Raw genomic sequence first — 22,257 nt, 5'->3', positions numbered from 1 at the left:
AGGGGGTTAACGGGGAGGGGAGGGGCGCGCGGAGCGGAGCCGGTGCGATCCGGCTGGTTTTGGCGGGAGGTCGGCGCGAGGGGGGGAGGGGAGCGCCGGTGGGGCTCGCCCCTTTTCTCCAACGCGCGGGAAAGGGCGGGAAGCGGCCGCGCTCCTGGAGCCCGGGCTGCTTTGCCGCCAAAACCGCCGCCCCATGGGGGCAGCCGTGGGCGGGAGCGGGGCCTCCCTGAAGGGGCAGCTTCGCCCCCCCCTCCCTCGGAGGAGGGGGGCCTCTCGTCTCCGCTCCCGCTCCGCTGTGGGGCGCGTCGGTGCGGTGCGGGCCGAAGATTTGCCTCGGGATCCCGCCGCGCAGGGGCCGTGACCCGCGCCAAAAGCCCTGGCGCCGCTGATGCCTCCGGCCCCTCCCCGAATCCCTGTCCGCGCCGGAGCGCCCGGCCTCGCGGTCCAAACTGGCAGGTGGGGGTGGAGCCCCGGAGACCTGAGGCGCCGTTAGGGCCTAGCGCCCTCCGGGAACCCGCCGAAAACGTTTACTTCACAGGTATTGGGGTTAAAAATAACCGTGCTGCTGCGGGTATGGGGGCTGAGCGTTCCTCCTCGTAACTTGTTGGTGCAACTTGCGTTTCATGTTTCTAGGCTGAAGGAGATACCAAGGGCGATAAGGCCAAAGTTAAGGATGAGGTAAGAAGTTAAATATTTTGAGAAAGTTAAAACATAAGGTGTTTGCATTGAGAGACTAGGTTTAACTTCACCGAAATAAATAGCTGGAGTGGGGGGAATTGTTCTCAATTGATGCTGTCCTTTTGAAGTATTAACTGCGTGTCTTTTCATCTTAACCGTGAAAAATCTACTTAAGTGCTGTTACATATTATTTGTAGTGACTTAAACAGGATATTTTCTTGTTTCATGATAATAGGAAAAAGAGAAGTAAAAACTTAAGCTCCTGTTCTGGGATTGTACTCCATTGAAATAGACTTATTTCAGAGTTTTTGATAGTTTTCATTCTGTCACATTAATTTTAATTTTTTCTTTTTAAATAGCCACAACGGAGATCGGCGAGGTTATCTGCTGTGAGTATTCTGTTGTTGAGGAGAGATGGCACAGCGTTTAATAGTATTAGGCTTAAATATTAAATACTGTATCTGTGTGAGAACTGTAGGTATTCTGGAGGGATGCATTGTTCAGTTGAATGAATGTTGTTAGCTTAACAAACTGCCCCATTGTGTAGTGTTATGGGAGTGGTAGAATAATTGTCAAGTCAAGTGTTTCGATTTCAAATATTGCTTTGATTTGCTTTCCTAAAACTAAACTACGTGGTTTGAATGTTTTTTGTTTTAAAAAAAAAAAAGTTTTAAACTGCTTGTATAATAAGAGGATTTTTTTCTTATAGAAACCTGCCCCTCCAAAGCCAGAGCCTAAACCTAAAAAGGCAGCTCCAAAAGTAAGTTGCTGTGTTAATCCTATTACTGAAAGGTAGATAGGTTATGAAATATAGGTTTGTGTAGTAGTAATTCATAAAACTTTGAATATCAGTGTATTTATCAGTGGTGGTAATCATTTGAGAATTTACTTGCATCATTGCTTCCATAAAGTTGGACTGAAAACTTTTATATTTTACAAAACTTGCATAAAAGTATCTAAGACTAACCAAATATATGAAGAAGCTTTACAAAAATTGCGAATCTGTGTCTCTCTTAAACATATAAGTACTTGTGTGTTGCTGCGTTCTTTTTAGGCCAACATCCAGTATTGGTTTGGTCATCTTAGTTTGTGGATTCTTGTGGCTTAATGAGTGGGAATCGGTAGTTCTCATGGTGTATGTCATCTTCTATTTGGCAGAAGAGTGAGAAGTTGCCTAAGGGAAAAAAGGGGAAAACTGATGCTGGCAAGGAGGGAAACAACCCTGCAGAAAACGGAGATGCCAAAACAGACCAGGTATAATAGTGTTTCTAGCAGCTTGTGTTACATCACTGAATTATTTTTTTCCATATCAAGTATTGGCAGGTCTAGGCCTGTGCTAATGAAGTGAAATTATTGCTCAATTATTTAGATCTGTTGCTTATGACATTAGTAACATGCTTGCAGATTCTTTTTAGAAAGTACTGTTTGTATTGGTTGGTAAAGAGTTAAAATAAAAATTATCTGTTTGCCAGTTGAAATGAAGTTACTATATGAAAAATTACTGTTACGCCTTGTTCTAAAAATGAGTAAAGTTAACACATAAAGCAACTTCAAGTTTGCTTTTAAGATGCTTCTAATCCTAGATTTCATTTTGTTAAAAATTATGGTGATACAGCTCAGATAAGAGTTTTTTCTGTTGGGAAGATTGTTAATCAGGAAAAGGAATTTTCAGTTGTTTGGTGCAAGTATGTAGTGTATATTGACTGGTTCCCCTTTTTCTTTTAGGCACAGAAAGCTGAAGGTGCTGGTGATGCCAAGTAAAATGTGTGAATTTTTGATAACTGTGTACTTCTGGTGACTGTACAGTTTGAAATACTATTTTTTATCAAGTTTTATAACAATGCAGAATTTTGTTTTACTTTTTTTTAAGCTATGTTGTTAGCACACAGACCGCTTCGTTGTTGTGTTTTTGGGGGGGGGGCAGTGGGGACAAATGTCAGTTAAGTCTATCTCTCGGAACCTGAATTTTAAAAAAACAAAAGTTTTCCCCCCTCCCCCAATTTTTTGGAAGAAGGGCTCTTCCTGAATAGAGGAGGAAGGATTCCTTCATGCTGCACGTCTGTCAAGTTTTGTGAAGTGCATCAGAGTGAACGTTGAAGCTCCCAAGATGCCTGTTGCCAACTTCAAAACCAACAGTTTGTAATGTTCTCTGTATTTTCTTTCATGTCCTCATTTGCCTAGAGCTTATCACTCCGAAACATGGCAAAAATGGCATTTTGGGACTTAACCACTCTAAATGCATTGTCAGGTGATCCGGACTTCTCGTGTTCAATTTGGGATATAATGGCTCTAAAAGGAGCTGCATTTTCTCTTTTATATTGTGGATCTTCAGATTAAGAAACCTGCAATTTTAATTTTTCCTCTAAAAGTCAGGGTAGGTTTGTGAAAAGTTGTTAAACAACATACTAAATGTGAAAGTGTCCACCCTCACTCTAAACTGTTCCCTCTACAAGTATGAAATGAAGATTCTTCAGTTTTATAGCAACTTTTACGTTTTGGTAGTCCATGAAGGGAGGGGAGTTTGACAGTTGTTGTAAAATGTTGCAGATTGTAGCCCATGTCCTGCCTAAATTACCATGATTGTTTATGAAAAGTACCTTTAATAAAGCTGGATACGGTTTGGCTTGGACTGTTCTTAATGCCTTTCTAATTTCTCTTGCCTTTATTTCTTCTCTAATGTGGTATATGCTAGAAGAATATAGTTGCTGTGTACATGCATGCATTTATATTTAGGCAGTGTTTCACTAATGGTCAAGAGCTTGTTTTAAGCACCTTAATTCAGATGCTTAGGATAATCTTCATTCACAAGTGGAAACCAAGATCTCCTTGCTTCAAAGTTAGATAAGGTAACTTTTCTGTAGGATGTTTCAAAACTCTTGATTTACTAGGAGGCCCAAAATGCAGCATGTAAGTGAATCTACAGAGATAATTTATCTTCATTGTCTAAGAACTGGTACTGTACAAAAAGGAGGGAAATACAGCAATTTACCAGTTGCAGAGAAAAATAAATTTTGTTAAGCTTTTCTTTGTAGTGAAGCCAATAATAGCTCCATAAAACTGATTGTGTGTTGGACTTCTGCACTTAAGTTTGAATGTTGTTGCTTCTACCGATCAAATGCAGACTTTGCTGTGGTAGTGACTAAGCAAGAAACAAGATTTGTTGAGTAAAAATGCACCATTTCTTGTGGTTGCTACTTCTGACTATAGTAAGGTGTCAGACCAGAAACAGTAATGTATAAATGTCTCCTTCAGCTAACTTTTTCAGATGGAGTATTTTTTCCATCTCTACTTGGCATTTCCTGGGACTTCAGTGTCTGTTCTTGAATAAGTTCAGTGACTTGTTCTAACCTGTGCTGCTTTTGGGGAGAATCCAGTGGGTACTGACAGGGAAATGTTTCGCACCAAGAAGTACTCTGTATCTAGTAAAAGTACAATATACACCAGATGAAAATGTAACATAAACTGGTTTTCAGTCTTGCATTATCGTAGTTGGTAAGTGTTATATTTGCCCCAGCAAACATAGAAAAATGATGAGGTGTGATAAACCTGCATATACCCCTATGCAGAAGCAGCAGTTTGGAAAAGGGCAATGCAAATACAGACTAATTCCCCAAGCTGTGTTTTGGTGACCAAGCAGTAGGATGCAGCTACTCAAAGGCTGCAGCTCCCCAGAAATGGGAGCAGGGAGAAGAGATGGTTAACCTTCCAGGGTGTTCTCCAGGAGGTGTCGCTTGAGAGAAGCCCTGGAGCATCAGTGTGTGGGCGATGAAGTGTTGCGGGGGGGGGGGAAAGCAGAAAGCAGGTAAAGGATTTACAAGATAGGCATGCTACCTTGATGGGTCTGATCTGTTCTCTGTTGTCCTCCAGAAGAGGCTCTGATTGCTCTAGAGAGGATGAGCAGTTAGTGACCCAAGGGAAAGGACTGATGGCAGGTTTGAAGCTCTCTGGATTTCCCAGTGAGTCTGAATTTTCAAGTGCCAGAATGAGATGAGCCTCGAGGCTGTGGAATGGTCTCAGACTTGGTCACCACAGTGATGGTGCTATAAACGCTTCCACAACTCTGAAATTGGGATTTTAATACAAGATTGAAGTCTTGAAATATCCTAGCTGCCTTAATAGAACCTTGTGTTGTCTGGGCCTCTACTAAGAATGAGTAGTTCCAAATGAACTGGGTTTTGATGGGGTTGCGCCTGGATAGCAACTACAGTGCTAAGCTGTTCTCTGAACTAATATGATGGTTGGAAGGTCTTTTCATCCCCTATTTGTTTAATAAGCTATGGCTAATAAAGTATAATTACAGGTTTTCTTTCTGTTAACTTACTGCTTAACTATTACTTTATCTTTTCAATACCTAAAAGTTTTAATTGCGTGAATTGTGTGCTGCTACATTGTTCATTACAATGCAGAACGCTTTCTCCAGCCAAACAGGAAAGTGATTCTTTTTTCCATGTGATAACTACCATGTAAGTTTACTTGTGGTAATTCAGCCACATTATCTAACTGCTAGCAATTGAACTTTAAGGTGTCATTATTTCACAGATGCTCTGAAAAATCTACTTTAATGTCTGTGTCACACATGTGACTTGGTGTTCATAGCATGATATATTTTGGAAAGTACTTGATGCTTTAATTTCTGCTGCAAAACTCTTACCTTATATTTTCCTTTATTCTGGGCTGAAATCTACTTGCTGATGAGAACGTTCCCCCTCCTCCATATATCTAAAACTTGCTAGAGGAGTTTTAAATCTCCTTGATGATCTGCAGCTTGGCTACAGGGGGTGTCTGCCCGTCTCTTTTCTACATACGGCAATGCATATATTAAGTACTGCAAGATTTAAACACCTTGATAGTTCTAAAGTGTATCCCCATGGACATGCCCTGATACTAGAGTTATTTTTTTTCCCCACTGGACGTGATGTGACATGCAGGGCTCATCTATTTCTCCTTAGGCAGATAGTGGGTAAAGTGTGCTAAAGACAGTAAATCCAACTAATTAGTTCTGTAAATTAAACCATAAAGATCGGCCAACCCTGTGCTGCAATCCATGCATGTTTAGTGGTTAGAGTAGCCACAAATCTGCATCTCTGGCTGCCAGAATGCCTTAAGCTAAGAATAATTTTTTTGTTAAATCATAATCATTTTACGTGGAGAATTGTCTTAGCATAAATCACATTTCCAGATGATACACAATCAGATGCATTAAGAAAGTTGGCCTATCAGGTTATCTTTGCATTGTGTTTTGTCCTATGAGTTTTAAGATTACAAATTACTAGATTGGAGACCACCACCATTTCAAGGAAACAAAGCTAATATATGAAAAAATACACAATGATTTATAATTTAAGGGCAGCACCTTGCAATGTTCCGGCAATATAATACTACAGTACTATGCAGTAATGTGCATTTTTTTGCATTTTTTTTTTTTCAAAATTAAGGACAGAGAACACCCTGTTTTGAATCACACTGAGGAGCTGAGCATTAAATTAACTTTCCTCATATGCAGCAGATGATAGGGAAAGACCATGGATTGCACTAACTTCAGGTAAAAAGAGTAAGTACTAGGTGTAGCGATAAATAGTTCTGTCCAAGCTCAGTTGCATTGTTGAGTTTTGCTTAAGTACCTTTTCCAGCAATTTGTCTCTATGGAAGAAGATGGCCTTTCTCTGTTGCTTGTCCACTATGCTTCAGGACTTCTCAGTGCCAGTATCTTGGGGACCAACAATAATTACTTTTTAATTTTTTTTAACTAATTCATGAACCTGATCACATACTAAACAGCCACATCACTTCATTTTAGATACTATATCCTGAAATCTGTGCTAGATTGTTAGGCAGGGTAGTGCTGGGTACATTGGATGCATCCTGTCTTTAACATAAGAAATGAAAGCCTTTTGTGCTTCTGCAAATTACCCAGGCTTTATGCATTCACAGTCAATTTACATGATAACTTTTCTTGCTTTGCTGATGCTTTCCATACTCTTCCCACCTTTGTTTTGACAGTCCTCTTGCAGAAGAACTTGATTTGCACAAGTGATGTGCGATAAAACAGAAATTTGATGCAATATGCTGCTTGTTTCTGCAGCTGCTTCTCTGCAAAGGAAGCAACCGCATCCAGGATCCAGGAAGTCGTCATTGACAACAGAAGGGCAAACGAGTAGGTTCAGTGTTCCTCACCAGGCCTTGAAGTAGTAGTTGTGTACCAGTATGGTTTAAATCCATGTAAAATTAGTGGCCATGACAGTAAATTGTTTCTCAGGTTATTTCAAACCAAAGTGTCTGGAAATAGACCCAAAATCCCTTTATCATTTGTTTGATACTGTTTTTGTCCCAACTGATTTCACATTTTGAATCTAAAACCACTTTCGTGTCTAATTTCACAGGTAAGGTCGCAAAAATGGTGTTCTTAATGGTGTGGAAACTTTTGGCATGCTTCCAGTAGAGCCTGTGGATGATTTTTTGTTTTCCTAATACCTGGATTTTTGCTGGGGTCATAAGAGCATTTAAATTACTGAGAAATGATAGAGCAAAATCTCTGAAATCCCAAAAGCAGTGTACTAAGTCATGGTTAAAACTCGGAGACTAAAACTTAATGTGAGCTACATTTGCAGGCCAGTAGTCGCTTACCATATTCTTACAGGACCACCTTTACCACAACTGTGTTTCCCCTTTCAAGTGAAAGTGGATAGTAGGCCAAAAAAAATGTGGGAACCACTGAGCCACATCATTCTTAGGGAGTCTTCCCTGCACAACAGACCCATGACCCCTCTCTTCCCAATGTACTGTCCTTGGATTAACAATTCTGTGTTTCAGGATAATTTACTCTTGCAGCAGTTTCATCTTGCCTTCATAGAGCTCAATTATACGTGTAAAAAGTGATGGTATACTCCCCTCAGCCAAGCCCTGACTCGGGTGGGTAGGAAAAGGAGCAAGGAAGGAAAAGAGACTAAATTTCAGTGTGTGCACACAGTGGATATAGAGTTGCAGGATCATTTGTGTTGGAAAAATCACTTAGCTCCATAGCACACACATTTCATTGTCCCTAAATCATCCCAGACATGGTAATACCATATCCAGGGATGAATATTGCTGACCGTAATTTGTGAAGAACGGGTCCTTATCCAGCAATTGGTAAAGATAAAATGGAGCTATCGTTAAGCAGACAATTTATAATATATGCCTGCTCTCAATTGCAAGGAATAGGAAGGAGATGACAAAGGGGGATCTAATTCTGAGTAAAGTTTGATTGAGGCTAATGAGGATTAGGTACAGACTAGTAAAGAGCTTCAGTAAAATGATATTAAGATGAATTCTGATATGAATGACTGTCTGGTATTTTGTTAACTAATAATTTTTCGGTTTTTAACCATCTTCTTGCAAAGGGAATTTCTAAGGTGCCAGAAAATGTGTGGCTTTATAGAAGAAATAGCAGCAGAAAACCTCAATGTCAGGTAAAGCTTCCTAAGTAGGAGATCCATTCAAATGCATTAAGGCCTCCAAACAACAAAATTCCATTGCCTTAGGTGCTTAAAACCAGCCTGGAGAAACTACTAAGACAATGTGTTAGAAAGGATGGCCCTGCAGTGGCTGCAAATGACCTAGATATGGGAACACCTTTTTTTACTCTATTTTCCAACCCACAAGGAGGTACTGGAAGTCTTTGCATTTGCTGCTGGATACTTAAAACTCAAACTTTCTAGGTTTTGCCTTCTAAACAGTGGATTTCTGTTACAGTGAATTTCACTTTATCTTACTCCGTTAAACCCTACTAAGTTTATTCTGGGATTTTTAACAAATTTTCCCCCAGGCAACAACTTTCCCCTCCTCTCAAGTTTTCTAGTTGCAGTTGCTATGTAGAGGTTAGTGTATATGATAATTATGAAGCAAGAGAGGAGTTACCCCAGACGAGAAATGTTATTTCAGCATTGCGCAGACAGGAAGAGATTAACTTTTGTGTGCCCTTATTCTAACAAAGTGGTATTTCTGTGCTTATTGTTGATGGAAATAAGAAGTATTATCTAAGCATAAAAACTGAATCTATGTATATTAGGGGTTCTAAGTCTAGCCTGAGGGCTAATTGTAAACTTGGGCAATTAATTACTTTTTGTCGTAATTTCCTTCTGACTAGAGACGATACTAGAGATTGTTACTATGTTTTGGGTGTTTTGGTGAATAGATTTTGCTGGATTGTAGCCTGCTTCTAAATGGCCAGGTTTCCCTGTCACAGCATAACAAAATTAGCTTCCTTGTTGGCAAGCGCTATAGGAATCAAGGAAGGAAAATTCCATTGATACTGAATTTATCTCACTTGCAAAAATACGCATGGCTTCAGAAGTAAACTGGATCTGAGGCGTGTTGGCAGGGGAACCCTGTATTTGGCAGTCTCTCGATGTGTGTTTGCCACAGTTCAGTGGATTCAGGGATTTGGGTAGTCCTGTTTGTCTCATTAAAAACGGTTTGATTAAGAGCCTATTCCTTCCCTTCACCACACGGTGGTACCAGGAAACACAGAATCGCTGCTTGGAGCCCGACAAATGGCAGGCGGCGTCCAAATACATCACAAGCTGCCTGTTAACCTTGGGGGGTTGAAGCCTGCTTTATTACAATCTAACATGTGCTATTTACTTTTAGAAAGAAGGAGGAGTGCTCCTCTGGTATTCCCTATTGCCATGGTGCTCTTCCGGTTTCAGAAGATCAGCGTGAGACGAACGATAATCACTTGAGCAATGTGAGTCTCCCTTTTGATCCCGTCTAATGTATTTATACAACCAAGTATGTGAGCACTTGCCGTTTTTTGTTATGTTTTTCCTCAAAACCCATACGGAGTGCTCAATTTATCAGTTTACAGGCATACCTGACATCTCATCGGAAATCTGCAGTATAGCAGGTCTTTGAACTTAGGCCTCCCAACTTCTATTTTAAGAATCCCTGGACCAATTTTTTTTTTTCTCAAGCATTTATTACAGCTGCTATGACACATGTCCTGAAAATTTAAGCCTAAACTAGACTTATTATCCATCTCATCTCTCCTCAGCTGGGGAAGGGATACTTTATCTTAAACCCAGATTTAAATAGCCTGGTCAGTTTTAGTTTTGCTGGTACAAATTATTATGTCAGACTTGCTGAATCTTCAAGCTGAGATTCCAGTATAAATTTTATTATTTTAAGAAATAATACTTCACTTTTCAGTAAAGCTTCCTACACTTTTTGTCATGTCTACCTTTACGTTTGTATGCAAATATTGAGTGATTTTGTTTTTCCTCTACAACCTAAGTACAATCTAGAAAATAGAATTTTAATATTTGTGCTAATTCACAATGCTCTTTAGAGGTATGACTTGAATGATTTTTCTGATGCTGTAAAACTCAGCGCTACGGTTTGCTAGCCTGCAACTTTTACCAGCCTAGCATTAATGTTCTCATCAGCTCCAACAGAATAACGTTCTGTAATATGTACTGGGCTGAAGCAATATCATCATCTGTAGAGAGCTGTTTGTCCTTCAACTCGTGCATTATGAAACACCTTAGTCATGGGGTTATCTCCTTCTCACAAATGCTTTCGATGTTTACCTTTACCAAGTAGCAGTGCATACAGTTGGAAAGGAAGTGGCTGCTTCCAAGAGCTGGAGAGATTGCATATGAAGCACTTGACACCCTAATGATACTTCCTTGAAGTGGACACAAAACGGAAAGATGAGCTCCTGGTAAGCTGAACTCATTATTCCTTTTCTGCAGTTCTCCATGCTTGACTGGGCAGGAATTACTGGAAAAGATGCACATTTTGGGAGAAGTGGGCAAAATACCACCCTAGATTACAGGGAGAAGGCAGAGATTCCCAATCACTGACAATACAAGTGCTATGATTGAACATTGAAACTAATAGTTTCAGGGACATCTGATTATGTGCCATACTGAAAAATACGTGACACAGATTTTATTCATATGTCTCCAACAAACAGGCCCGGTCACCATTCACTGCTATATCCTAGATAACAAGCCTGCTGTGATTAGTCAGTGATTAGTCAAATGAGCAGACCAGAGTTCGTATCCTTTTGCATGAGAAAGCAAATGGGAGTTTGGTTTATTAATCAACTCAGTAAATGAACAATTTATACCAGCAAAGCAAGGATGAGCCAGCCTTAAGTTGCATGTGCAGTTTGCATTTGGGAGGGGGAAAAAAAAGGCAAACTCAGCCCAGAATGGTCAAGAGCCAGCTTTCTCAGTGTGGCAGGGGGATGCTGATAGACCCTTCTTACCTATCATTTGCTGAGGTGGTCAGGCTGGAAGCCTCATGGCAGCCTGAGTGAGCTTGCTAGTTGGACATAAATGTATTGGCCCAGCTAGCTTGTATTAGATACAGTGCCTAGCTTGCACACATGAGTAATCAGATTGTTTAAGATAGAATGCCCCAATGTCGGCCCAAGGTCCTTCTCACATGCTGTGTGCGCTCGGCACAGGATTTGTGCACTCGCTGCTTATGTGCACCAGAGCAGTGAAAAGTACGGTGATTTATTTTCTGAAATCAAAGGCATTGGATTGCTGCCCAGTATGTGTGATGGTGTCTGCGCACTGAACAGGTAGCTCATTACACAACCACACACACGTGAAGACAGGACTGAGGCTTCTTTGCACTTCTGTGCAGTTCCCCAGCAGCAGTTCTCACACGCTTGTGTTATGTAAGGCTTCGTGCAATACCCTGCTTTCCTCACCAGAGGGATTCTCCGCAGCATTGCCACCTCGCGAACGCTGGTTCTGCAGTTGAGACACAGTCTCCATCTCACACTGGGAGCAAATACTAAATTTCTCCAGTGGCTGGTGCTAAGACCTGCAAGACCAGAAAGGGTAACTAACCCATGCTCCAGGTGGGCTGGTTTACCCCATTCCTTGACCCAGGCCAATTTGCTTTCCATCAATAACCCTTTACTTTACTGAATAATTTCTAAGGCCCTAGTGATGATATCTACACCCATCCATTTCCGTGTCTGTACCCGACACTCCTGAAATGCTTCTGGCAGAGGGTGAGCTCATACCAAAAGTGATGCTGGTGATCTTGTAGAATGGACATTGTCCATTGGCAAATTGACTCTCGTATTAATATTAGAGGAGCTGGCAAACAGCTGCCAAGTAACTGTTTTCTATTTCTGTTGATCGACATTGCCTTTCAACAAGTATATGGTGTCACCGAGTGTTAGCTAATAGCGCTCTGAGAACCTGAAACACCCATAGGCACGGGGGTGCTCAGTGGTGGTGGGACCCTCTCCACTGCACCCGCAGCACTGGCAGTACTTGGTGCAGCCCTAGGCTGGTAGCTCCCTGTTTGTGCTGCAGCTGCTCCTGGATGTTTGAGGTTTTTCTGTCTGTTAAGCAGTCTTATTATTAATATTTTATGTGCTTATTTTGTGAATTCTTTAATATGAATCTTGGGACACATTTTACTGCAAAAGAAGATATTTAGTCCCTGCTGACTAAATGTCCTAGTGGTAAAACTCTACCATTTGGGCAATGTTAGGGAAACTGTATTATATCCAACAGGCAACACTGCCCTCCCCTCCTGACAGTGACAGAGAGAGGGAAGACACAGCCCCTCTGTAACGAAGAGGTTGCTTTCAATCACACAGAAGTTCACAAAGTTTGAAGGAAGAAAGGTAAAAGTAAACTTGCTTTTGATCTTAGAAATTCTGAAATTGTCTATTCTGAGCAATTTTGGAGAATGACGATGAAATGACAACAGCCCACAAGAATCAGGCAGGCAGATTTTTAGCCTGCTAACACAGAACCTTTGGAGCAGAACCTGTTAGTGCCTATGTAGGTCACTAGGGAATAATTTTGAAAGACAATTTTTCTGGTTAAAGGTCAAGTAGTTCCTCCCACATCAGTAGAGGTGTAAGAACTCTAGGTAAACTCACTGAGAAATGCACCAAGCTTGCTCCTCTGAGAGAGCCAGAAAAGGCCCAGCGGACAGTCCTTAGCTTTCTAACATAAAACAGGAGGTATTTCTGTTCCAACTTCTGGAAAGAAGAATGTCTAAAGAGCAAAGTCTCCAAGCTCCCTTCCTTTACTCATCATAAAGGTAAAAGAGGAGGAAAAGGGCAATTTAAGAAGCAGAAACAAAAAGTTCCACCACCTTTAGCAAGCTCTGTTCTGTTGTTGAATACTGATTCAGTCCTTTGGGGAAGCAAAGGGGTAGTATTATGAAATATTCAAGCAGAAAAGTACCAGCATTGTATTGCTGCACTATTTTATGGTGTCCTAAGAGACGCGCAGCACAGCAAAGTATCTAGGGACCTCACTAACTCCAGAATCTTCTTTTTATGCTGATGAGGGCCTGACAGATTTTCCTTTGCCAGGTAATTGTATTTCTGACATCACTAAACCTGTTGTGCCTTTTGTTCACTGCCCAACAAGGAAACCATTGAGCATGGTGTCGATGTATCTGCTACCTGTACATGCAAGCCAGCTGAGTCATATCTGTGCTGCTGTGCTCTTTTAATCGTTTTCTAAAATAGAGAAAGCAAATGCTATTAGAATAAAAGTTGGAGACCTCCTTTTCTCTCCCTAAATGACGAAGGCACCTCTTTCACACACCTCTTTAGAAAATCTTGCTTGTATTATGTCTTCCTACATAATACAATATCTATTGGTCATTATAGCAAAATAATTCCCAGACTGGATCACTTCTCTTATTTTGGAAGTATCCCCTCTGTTTATTTTTGCGATTTTTTTCAAGCCTGGGTGTGTGCAGCAGTCCTGGTTTTGTAACAGGACTGAGAAGTAAAACAGTGCTAGTCATGAGTATATCAGTCCTGAGCAAATCGGAAAGAAAGATGCTATTTTTTTTTCCTCTTCTAAGGACTGAATAGTTTTCTTGACATGGGGACTTCAGGCAAAAGCAAGCAGCTAAGCATCAGGACTTCTGAAATTCACTTCCAATTTTGAAATTGTTTCATTGTTTTACTTTGAAAGATGGCTTCCCAAACTGTGTAATGGGGTAATTAGGAATGGGTATTCGTGTGTGCCCTCTATTAAGCAGGATGAGACTTGTTCAGTTGCATCATGTAGGCTTGAGACTGCAAACAGTGGAATGACATTTTCTTCTACCTGAAGCTGGGTTTCTTTTGAAGCGTGTTTTTGTTTTCTGCTGCCAGATTCCCTTACCCTATCTGAGGAAGCTGGGACCTGTGTGCCTGGGTTTATTCTGTAAGTAGCACAAAACTGAGGAAATCTATTTGTATAGACTTAAAAGACCCATCACTTGTTTACAAGATCTTAAACCTAAAAGAACTATAAAAACTGACTGTACTTACCACGGCTGTTTACTCAGCTTTCTCCCTGGCTAGGGGACAATGAAAACAGGCCTGACAGTTTCACTTTTGTTTACAGTTTCTAATAGTTTTCTCTTTCATGTTATCACTCCCTCGCATAGCGCTACAATGAAATAAACTACAAACGTATCTGCATGCTAATAAAAACCAAAATTGCCAGATAACTCGAAATAGCTCACCACCTGGACTGCAAGCCTGGAGAAGCCTTAAAAATACTCTCCAAAAAAGTTGGTATTTATACAGAACACTGGGTTTTGTAAAAGCCTTTTTCAGGTGTAGTTTGAGGCCACACTTGACCTCCCATTTTTGCTTTCAAGCAGAGAACTGCAGTCACTGGGACCTGAAGAGCTCTGCCCATGTGTGGATGTTTGCTGGCGTTACTGCCTTGAACTCTCCGTTGAGCAGGGCAGCAGGGAAGCGGCAAGTGTGTGCAGCAGGCAGAGTCCGAGTCCACAGCAGCTGGTCACGAATCCCGAAGGCCAAGCAAGAGCAAAGGCTGGCTGGGCTGTGAAAATTGCTCCTCTGAGGTCCTAGGAAACATCCTAAGGTTACGGCACCAGCAAATGCAATTGGTCAGAGCATTATCAAGCTCACATAGTTTGAATACCGAAAAAGCAGGTCACCTTCCACTCTCCCCTTAGAGATGCCTGGGTTTGAAACAGCTTATTTTCCCTTTCTGTTTGGACATCAGGCGTTCTGTTCTGCGTAGAAACAAGAGCAGACCACCACTCATTTATTTGCATCCAGGAAACGGAAGGTAACTGATATCGGGAGAGACTGACAGAGCGATTGTATCCATGACAACCGGCAGATACGGCCTTGCTGCCTCGGCAGCACGTTCCCCATCACCTCCCTGCCTTCCCAAGGCACAATCACAGCTCCGGTGGGTCCCTTTCCTTAAGTCACCTCCTGGCTGCAGTTCAGTGTTCCTGAGATATAGGTGACAAATTCCCAAATTAAGAGAGTTTCCTGGAGGCAACAGCTTAACCAATTCTTGTCTCTGTTAGTAGAGCTCTTCCTTGACTCGAGCTGCATGTGCTTATGGCAGCCGCCCCCTGGGAGCCCTGCGGGTGGTTTTAAAAACTGGTCTGCGGCAGAACTGCATGGTTCGCAGTGATGCCATGTAGAAGAAGCAGGGTGGGCTTAGCCGACTGACAGCCGGTTTGCCAACCCAGCAGGCCAAATGCATTAAATAGTGCAAAAGAAAAAAGGAGTTTCAGATATGCCAGGTGCCTTAATGAAAGCAACAACTGGTCAGCTGAGCAAGCCCTAGGAGGCAGCATGATGCTCCCCTTTGCAGGAAGCATGGGCAGAAGTTAAAGGTGTTTGTTCTATTAACAGGCCTTCACTCTGCAAATACCCCTTTCAGGAGGATGAGAGCGCTGCCTGGAGGAGCTCTTCATCCCACCGGCTGCTCTGGTGTATTTTCTGCATTCCGACTGCTGCCTGGACCTGCCTTGGAGAACACTGGCATCTGAGGCAGCTGCAATCGTGCACAGTGGTAAGGAACTGAAAGAAATCTGTCACAAAAGGAAAAAGCAATCAGCTGTTAAACGCAGCCAAAGTTTCTCGTTTACAGGGCCCCTGCTTTATGTCTTAAATGTGACGTTTGCACTACGCTAAGGAAAAATGTCTCCCTGGGATCAAAACAAGGTGATCTATCATTCTTTTCTTCACGGTGGAAAAACAAAGCAGAAAATGCAAGGAAATGAGATCTTAAATTGAGAGCTGGGGATTTGAAGACAGGACGTGGAGTTCAAGTCCTAGCCTGATGACCTAGTGAAAACATGACTCAGTTTCTCTGTTAGTGTAATGGGGATAACAATGAACTGAGGAACTGATTAGTGAGTCTTAAAAATACAAAGAAGGTTGCTATAAGCTCTAATTAAATGACTGTCGTGGTGTATACACAAAGCAGATTACACCAGTCTGTCTTTGTAAACTGTAGCAGGCATTTGGAACTCAGTTTGTGAATTCTCATGCGTGCAATCTTTTTGCATTGCCTTATATGTGTAAAAGCAATGTAGCATGCACTTAAAGAAAGATGCTCCCTGGCTTCAGTAAAAAGAAAAGAATGGATACAGTGAGCCATGGGAGCACTGTGCTATCATATGGTTAGGTGGAGAATCACTTAGGCAGCTTTTAACATAACGAGGAAACGTCTGCCTCTTCAAAGCCTGACTGGATTTGGTAATGTGGATAAGGATGAGTCTCAATACTTCCGCTTTGGAAGTGGCTCTTTGGGGATAACTGGCTTAGTGAGTGTTGTCAGCCTCCCTGAAGAGGAAAATGTTACAAACCAAAAGCCGGGCAACTGCAGAGGCAAAAATATCTACAATAGTATTTGAGGATGATTTGATTAAAAAAAAATAATAATAAAATAAAATAAAAAAGAAAAGAAAAGAAAAACTGCAGCATTTTGAATTTTCAGCAAATGTAATAATGATGAAAGGGCCATCCAGCCAATCTGGAGATCTCTGTTTACCTGTAGCAGCAGCAGTCTAAATGGAAATGTAGAAATCCTGCTGTGAACCTTAATCCAGCCTGCAGCCGTGTCAGAAGAATGCCAGTATATATGTTTTAATCACTGTATTTAGCCATAACAGTTACCCAAACAACAGGCTTTGGTGTTCAATTCAAAAAAACATTTTTTCACCCAGCTTGTGGCAAAGGGGCTGCTTTTTTTAGCTGTTCTTTGACTAGGAAATAAACACTGGGGGGACACCACTACTTTGTTCCACTTACCTAAACTTACTGCTCTGGGCTTACCACCAGCCTGGAGTGGGAAGTTTCATATTCTATTAATCAGCTGCAATTCAGTGTTGTCTAGTGCAGGAATCAAAGGAAGGATGGTCAGTCTGATGATAGATAGCACTGCTTCTCTTTGAGTCCTGCTCAGCATTGCTGCTCAATTGCTATGGTGTTATCTAGCCTTGGGGGAGGGGGGCATGAGGGTGTTAGTATAATTTTGAGGATACTGTGGAGCTACCTTAGCAAAACCCTTTCCTAGCCTTCAATAAAAGTACCTTCATAAATGGAGGACATAGTCACACACAAGTCATTTTTGGTCTCCCTAGTATCTTTAATTTGCTATTTTATTAGGAAAACCGGGCAGGATAATTTGATACTTTTGTTTAGGTGCCTGGCACCTGTGGGTGTAGAGTTCTCTGTTCCTTCCAGCCTAAAGAAATCATTGCTCCATAAAGCTCTATAATTTCTGTCTTTTGTCAAACTCCCGGTCAGCCTGCCTGTCTTTCTGCTGTGAAATATGAAGGACTTTCTGCATCTCAATAGACCTACCGGGGGGTGGAAGCAGCAGTGGATTCCTTTCTCCTTTCCCTCACTGAATTCCAATAGGCCTTGTTCTGTGTTTCGGACTGTTCCTCCGGATATTGTCCGTCAACCTTTCGCTGTGACCTTGAAAATTAAGCCTTGCTTTTCTACTCGTTACTGTACCACTCTGTAACTAGCCGGGTACCTGCCAGTTTTCCACATTTCAAAAGGATTTTTTTTCATTTTTTTAACATTTTTTTTTTCTCCACTGTTTACAGTAACAGTCTTGACCTTGGGGTCGGAGATTTCTCAGGGGTTAATGACCAGCTTGACCAAGATTACCCCCTCAGCTGCTCCAGATCACTGTTCAGCACCCGATCTTGCCCGACTCCCATGCACAACCCTTGTTTGAAGCTGAGAGGCGCTCTGTGTGGGCCAGCTGATGGGAAATGGCCTTTGTGCCTGTCATTTGTTATGATTTAAATATTCTGCTTTGTTTTTCCATCCAGGTGGGAATCTCCGAGTGTGCTGGGATGTGATGTTCAAAGGTCAGCTTCGGAGGCTTGGCACTGAAGCATGGCAGGTCACGTTAGTGTTTCATTCTGTTCTCCTTCTAGAAAGCATGCAGAGTGTCATCCTTTGCTCATTTGTCTGTGCATTCCTATTCCAGACCCATCTGACACCCGCACACAGAGCAGAAGGAAATCCAAAAAGGGCGATGAATTTTGCAAACAAATGAAGAAGGTAAACGGGATGCCAGTATTGACATCATGTTACCGATGCCATTTAAAGCAGGTTTCAGTCTGCACCAGCTGGAGGATGAATGTAACCAGACGGCACACTGTGCACCAGGCAAGAGGGGAAATTATGGACAGCTTTGGAGCTAAATGAATAACTCTGCGCAAGATCTGCTTCAGCTTGCTCCCACAGTAAGTGACGTGAGTTTAATTGGCTATAACAGGACCCTGCTAGTACCATTCCGGTTGTTATTTAATGCCTTCATGTGGGAGTCCAACACGTATGGCACAGAGTGGGGAGAGAGCAGTCCCAGACTTGACTCAAACACTTACTGTGACCTATCAGAATTTTTTCTGCTCAATTCCCCCCCCACATGTGAAAAAGACAACAGCACTAATATAACTCACAAGCAGGTTCTGAGGATGACTTACAAATTAGCTTCAAGTGTCATGAAGATCAGCTGGAATTTTTAGGAGTGCTTTGCTCTGCTCTGCCCTGCCCTAATTCTGCTTTTTCTGAGTTCACTGCTCAGCCTGAACAAGTTGCAGGTTTAAGGGCTGTACTGGCTTTTGGAGGTAGGTGCCCTACAGAATGCAAAACCAGAGCTGTGTGCACTTTCACTTGGAGTCATTAAGTGATATTTCCAGCTACGCCTTGATAAAGTCAATGCTTAGTGATGCACCCTTAAAAAAAAATTTCTGTTAGAAATAATTTTATAAAGAAACATGAGAATGCTGTGCTTTGGCTTTTGGTTTAAAAAAAATGAGTAGAGGAGTACATTTCTCTATTTGAGAAGCTTAGCAAGTAAAAATAGCAATGAATTATAAATACTTATGCTTAAGGCACTTTTCCTCTGAGGACTTCTAAACACCTCAGAAAGGTGGATATGCTTTTTTTTTTTTTTTTTAATCCGTGTTTTGTTGGGAACAGGAAAAAGAGAGAGGGGGTGCGCTGCGAACGGTGATGAGCAGTGACTCACTGTGCATCACAACCTTAGAATCCGGATTTCCCGGGGTGGTTTCCTGCTTTAAGCAGCAGTCTGAATTGTCTGTCACCGAGTTTATCCTCGCAGCCCTCCTCTTCGGGGAATGTTTTGTAGCACTGTGCGTGGAGCGAAGCAGCAGACAGCTCCTCCGGCTCTGGAGGGGGGAAAAAAAAAATCTTTCCAAGGCACAAAAGAGAGTTAGGCGCTCAGTGCCTGACCCAGAGCGGTAGACGCTGGCTGCTCTTGGTGCTGTTGAGGATTTCCTCGCTAGACAGGAGCCCCCAGCGACTGCCCCGCTCGCCCTACGCGCAGCGAGCAGCAGCTTAGCAGCGGTTTTAAGATGCGTTTGGCTGAGGGGCGCGTGCAGGTCTTTTCAGGCACACGCAGCGCACGAGGTCTGCAGCCGTCACGCGAGCTGAGGGGGAAGGTTTCTTCCCCGAGCAGCCCCGCCGCTGCAAAGGTGCGTGCGGGCACCGTGCGGCGCGGGCGGTCCCTGCCCGCGGCCGAACCCGCCACCCGCCGCGACACGCGCTCGCTCGACGCCTCCGGCTCGAGCAGCAGCTCGCTCCGCCCGGCCCGGGGCAAAGCGCCCTCTCGGCCTCGGGCGCGGCGGGGCTGCCCCGGGCGGACGGGCGGGCGGAGCCGCGCCGCCCCCCGCCGCMCCTTGCCGGCCGTGTTGGAGCCGATGTCGACCCAGGTCTCGGCGGCGTTGAGCCAGAAGAGGCCGAGGGTGCGGCGGGCGCTGTGGGCCAGCAGCAGCGGCACGGAGCCGTACAGCGCCATGGGGTTGTAGAGCTCGTACTGGAAGACGTCCAGGTTGTAGAGGCGATAGGGGTCGCCGGCCCTGCGGGAGGCCCCGGCCGTGAGTCCCCGCCGCGCCACGGCACAGCACCGGCTCCCGCTCCCGGCCCGGCACCGCACTCACTCGGTGGTGCGGAGCCGCAGGCTCTCCGCGTGCTCCGGGATGCCGTAGACGTGCTCGAAGCCCGGCAGCGAGAAGTCCAGCCCCACGGAGGCCGGGCCTGCGGTGGCGGCGACAGCGGGTGAGCGTGGGCGGCACGGCGGTGGCTCAGCCCGCGGCGGCTCAGTGGCGGCAGCGCTCACCGTGCGGCTTGCTGTCCGTGTGCGTCTTGAAGGTCTCCTCCCAGGCGCCCGCCGCCTTGGCGCCCTCGCCGCCAGCCTCCGCCGCTCCCTGCCGCTCCTCCTCCTCGTCCTCCGCTGCTGCTGCCGGCGGCTCCGCGGGGGTCTCCCTGCGCGGGGCGGGTTTTTGGGGGGCGCCGGGGGCCGCGCGGCCGCTGCAGGCGCTCGCACACACACGCACGCGCGGGGCGCAGGAGGGGGGGGAGGCCCCGGCCAGCGACGTGGGGCCGGATGCCCTCTCTAGCCGCCCCCCGCCGCCCCCCACCCTGTCCCCACTGCCGTCGGGAATCGCTGCCCCGGGGGGGGGGGTGAGGGGGGAGGCAGAAGCAGCAGCAGAAGCCGCGGATTTACCTATGGAAAAGGCTCTTGATCTTATCCCACAAGCTACCGACCGAGCTACTAACTTTATCCGAGAAACTGGGGCCCGGGCGGGGGAAGCGCGACCCAGCGGAAACAGAAACACAGCGAGAGTCAGCGCGAGCCCCCGGCCGCCCCCCCGGGCCGGGCGCTGCCCCCCCGGGGCCGGGCGCCGCCACGGCCCCCACTCACGGGCGCCGGCGGGGGCGGAGGTGCTCGAAGAGCAGCAGCCCGCGGGCGTTGACGCTGCAGAGCAGCTCGCGGCCCCGCAGCAGGTCCAGGCGGAAGGGCTTCGCCGTCACCAGCAGCCGGTGGCCGCCCGCGCCCAGCGCCAGCTCCACGCTGCCCTCGTCCCGGCCCGTCACCGCCAGCCTGTGGGCGACGGCCGTCAGGGCGGCTGCCGTGCGTCCCCGTCCTCGTCCCCGCGGCCTCCCCACGTCCCCGTCCCAGAATCCCCATCCCTGCAGTCTCCCCGCGTCCCCCTTCCCGTCCCCACGGCCTCCCCATCCCTGTGTCCCCCTCCCTTGCCCCTGTTCCTGCGGCCACCCCACACCCTTGTCCACGCCCCCGCAGCCTCCCCANGCCGCCAGCATGCCGCTCGCCCAGCTCGCCGAGCCCTGGCCCGACATGGAGCTGGTGCATCTGGACACGGAGGTGAGCGGGGCACCGGCGCGGGGGACGCACCGCACCGGGCTGCCCCGGCGGGGTCCGCGCTGAACAAAGGAGCGGCCGGGCCGGGCTGGGTCTCCCTGCCCGGGGACCCCCCGCTCCCGGCTCCCGGGGGTGCTGCGGGTGCCCCCCCCCCGCCCCATTTCCCCGGGGGGGTGGGAGCGCTGCGGGCCGGGCACGGTGATGGGCTGGGGAAGGGGCGAGTTAAGCAGTGCTGTGCGGTGCCGGGGGCTGCTCCCAGGCAAAGGGCTGGCGAGGTCTGTGCGGGCAACCTGCTACATCGGAGCCGGGAGCGCCGGGGGCTTCGCGGCCCCCTCGCTGCCCTTCCAGGCTGTGCTTATTCAGAGAGCACCAGTGGCGTGCGCCTAAACCTTTTCCCAGATGTGGAGGGGAACAGTCCCTGCTGAAAGACGGGGAATAAATGCCTCATATTTCGGGTCTTTCTCTTCAAGGCTCCCTCACTATCATTCTCCTAGACCAGCTGCCCGGACAGGCCTGCCTGTGTTTTAAACTCCCCGGTACCCCGTCATGCTTCCCTGTTACTTTGGCGGATGCTTTGCTTTTTCCCTTGTAATTACGGCCTCGAACCTGTATGCCCAGGACACTGCACCTCATCTGTCCACATCTGCCGGGTTGTGCCACAACCATTTCAGAATAAAGGCACAGCTTTCAGGAGTTTTCACCCATTGCAAAGCAGCCGGCTGAGGCAGTGTGCTCTGGCAATCTTTAGTTAAGCATCATCTACTCCAAATTAGAACCAGCATCTTTCCTGAACAAATGATATGGGTATTGTGGATTTTGCCCCGTCCCCTTTACTTGGACCCTAGCAGTCTCCCATCCTTTTGGCCATATTCAGTGTTCTCTGTCATGCTCCTTTACCTCCTCTCATGCCTAGAGATGTGATGGTTGAGTGGTCAGGTTTGCTCATTCCTATTTAAAATTGCCTCTTAAATGAGCTTTGCCTTCAGCAGGGGCAGCATTTCACTCCTGCTGCAATGATAGCAGAGAGAGGTCTGCTAGCAAAAGTAGGTGAGGTTGCCTAATTTTCATCAACCAGATGTGGCAAGACCTCTGGAGACTTCCTTGTGCCAGAGGTGCT

The 22,257-nt window shown here is 45.5% G+C and overlaps 2 protein-coding genes and 1 long non-coding RNA gene across 6 annotated transcripts in view; all 3 read left to right on the top strand.

The window, feature by feature from the left end:
* Positions 1 to 3,312, top strand: part of HMGN2 (high mobility group nucleosomal binding domain 2) — a 5,349-nt gene extending 2,037 nt beyond the window's left edge. Inside the window, exons 2-7 of the mRNA XM_026062429.1 lie at positions 494 to 538; positions 634 to 678; positions 1,038 to 1,067; positions 1,388 to 1,438; positions 1,837 to 1,932; positions 2,404 to 3,312. Of these exons, the coding sequence (XP_025918214.1) occupies positions 494 to 538; positions 634 to 678; positions 1,038 to 1,067; positions 1,388 to 1,438; positions 1,837 to 1,932; positions 2,404 to 2,439 (303 nt within the window). The 3' untranslated portion in view covers positions 2,440 to 3,312. The remainder of the gene's footprint in view (positions 1 to 493; positions 539 to 633; positions 679 to 1,037; positions 1,068 to 1,387; positions 1,439 to 1,836; positions 1,933 to 2,403) is intronic.
* Positions 3,313 to 9,312: 6,000 nt separating this feature from the next.
* On the top strand, positions 9,313 to 14,296 carry LOC112964412. Its single transcript, XR_003252955.1, has 4 exons — positions 9,313 to 9,403; positions 10,258 to 10,378; positions 13,820 to 13,871; positions 14,098 to 14,296. It is a non-coding gene; the product is annotated as an uncharacterized LOC112964412 (long non-coding RNA).
* Positions 14,297 to 14,328: 32 nt separating this feature from the next.
* RPS6KA1 (ribosomal protein S6 kinase A1) overlaps positions 14,329 to 22,257 on the top strand; it is a 49,965-nt gene continuing 42,036 nt past the window's right edge. The window contains exons 1-4 of one of the 4 annotated variants that reach the window (XM_026062514.1): positions 14,329 to 14,753; positions 15,338 to 15,497; positions 17,779 to 17,852; positions 17,940 to 18,198. In XM_026062514.1, coding sequence (XP_025918299.1) covers positions 18,157 to 18,198 — 42 coding nt within the window. In that variant the 5' untranslated portion in view covers positions 14,329 to 14,753; positions 15,338 to 15,497; positions 17,779 to 17,852; positions 17,940 to 18,156. Of the gene's footprint in view, positions 14,754 to 15,337; positions 15,498 to 17,778; positions 17,853 to 17,939; positions 18,199 to 21,077; positions 21,144 to 22,257 lie in introns of those variants that run through there. The other 3 variants (XM_026062516.1, XM_026062513.1, XM_026062520.1) reach the window with 3 other exon arrangements.

The sequence above is a fragment of the Apteryx rowi genome, unplaced genomic scaffold (genome assembly GCF_003343035.1).
Source record: "Apteryx rowi isolate R43461 unplaced genomic scaffold, aptRow1 scaffold_190, whole genome shotgun sequence".
In the NCBI taxonomy this organism is placed as follows: domain Eukaryota; kingdom Metazoa; phylum Chordata; class Aves; order Apterygiformes; family Apterygidae; genus Apteryx; species Apteryx rowi.
Note: the sequence above shows the minus strand (reverse complement) of the source record. Positions and strands in the feature narration are given on the sequence as shown.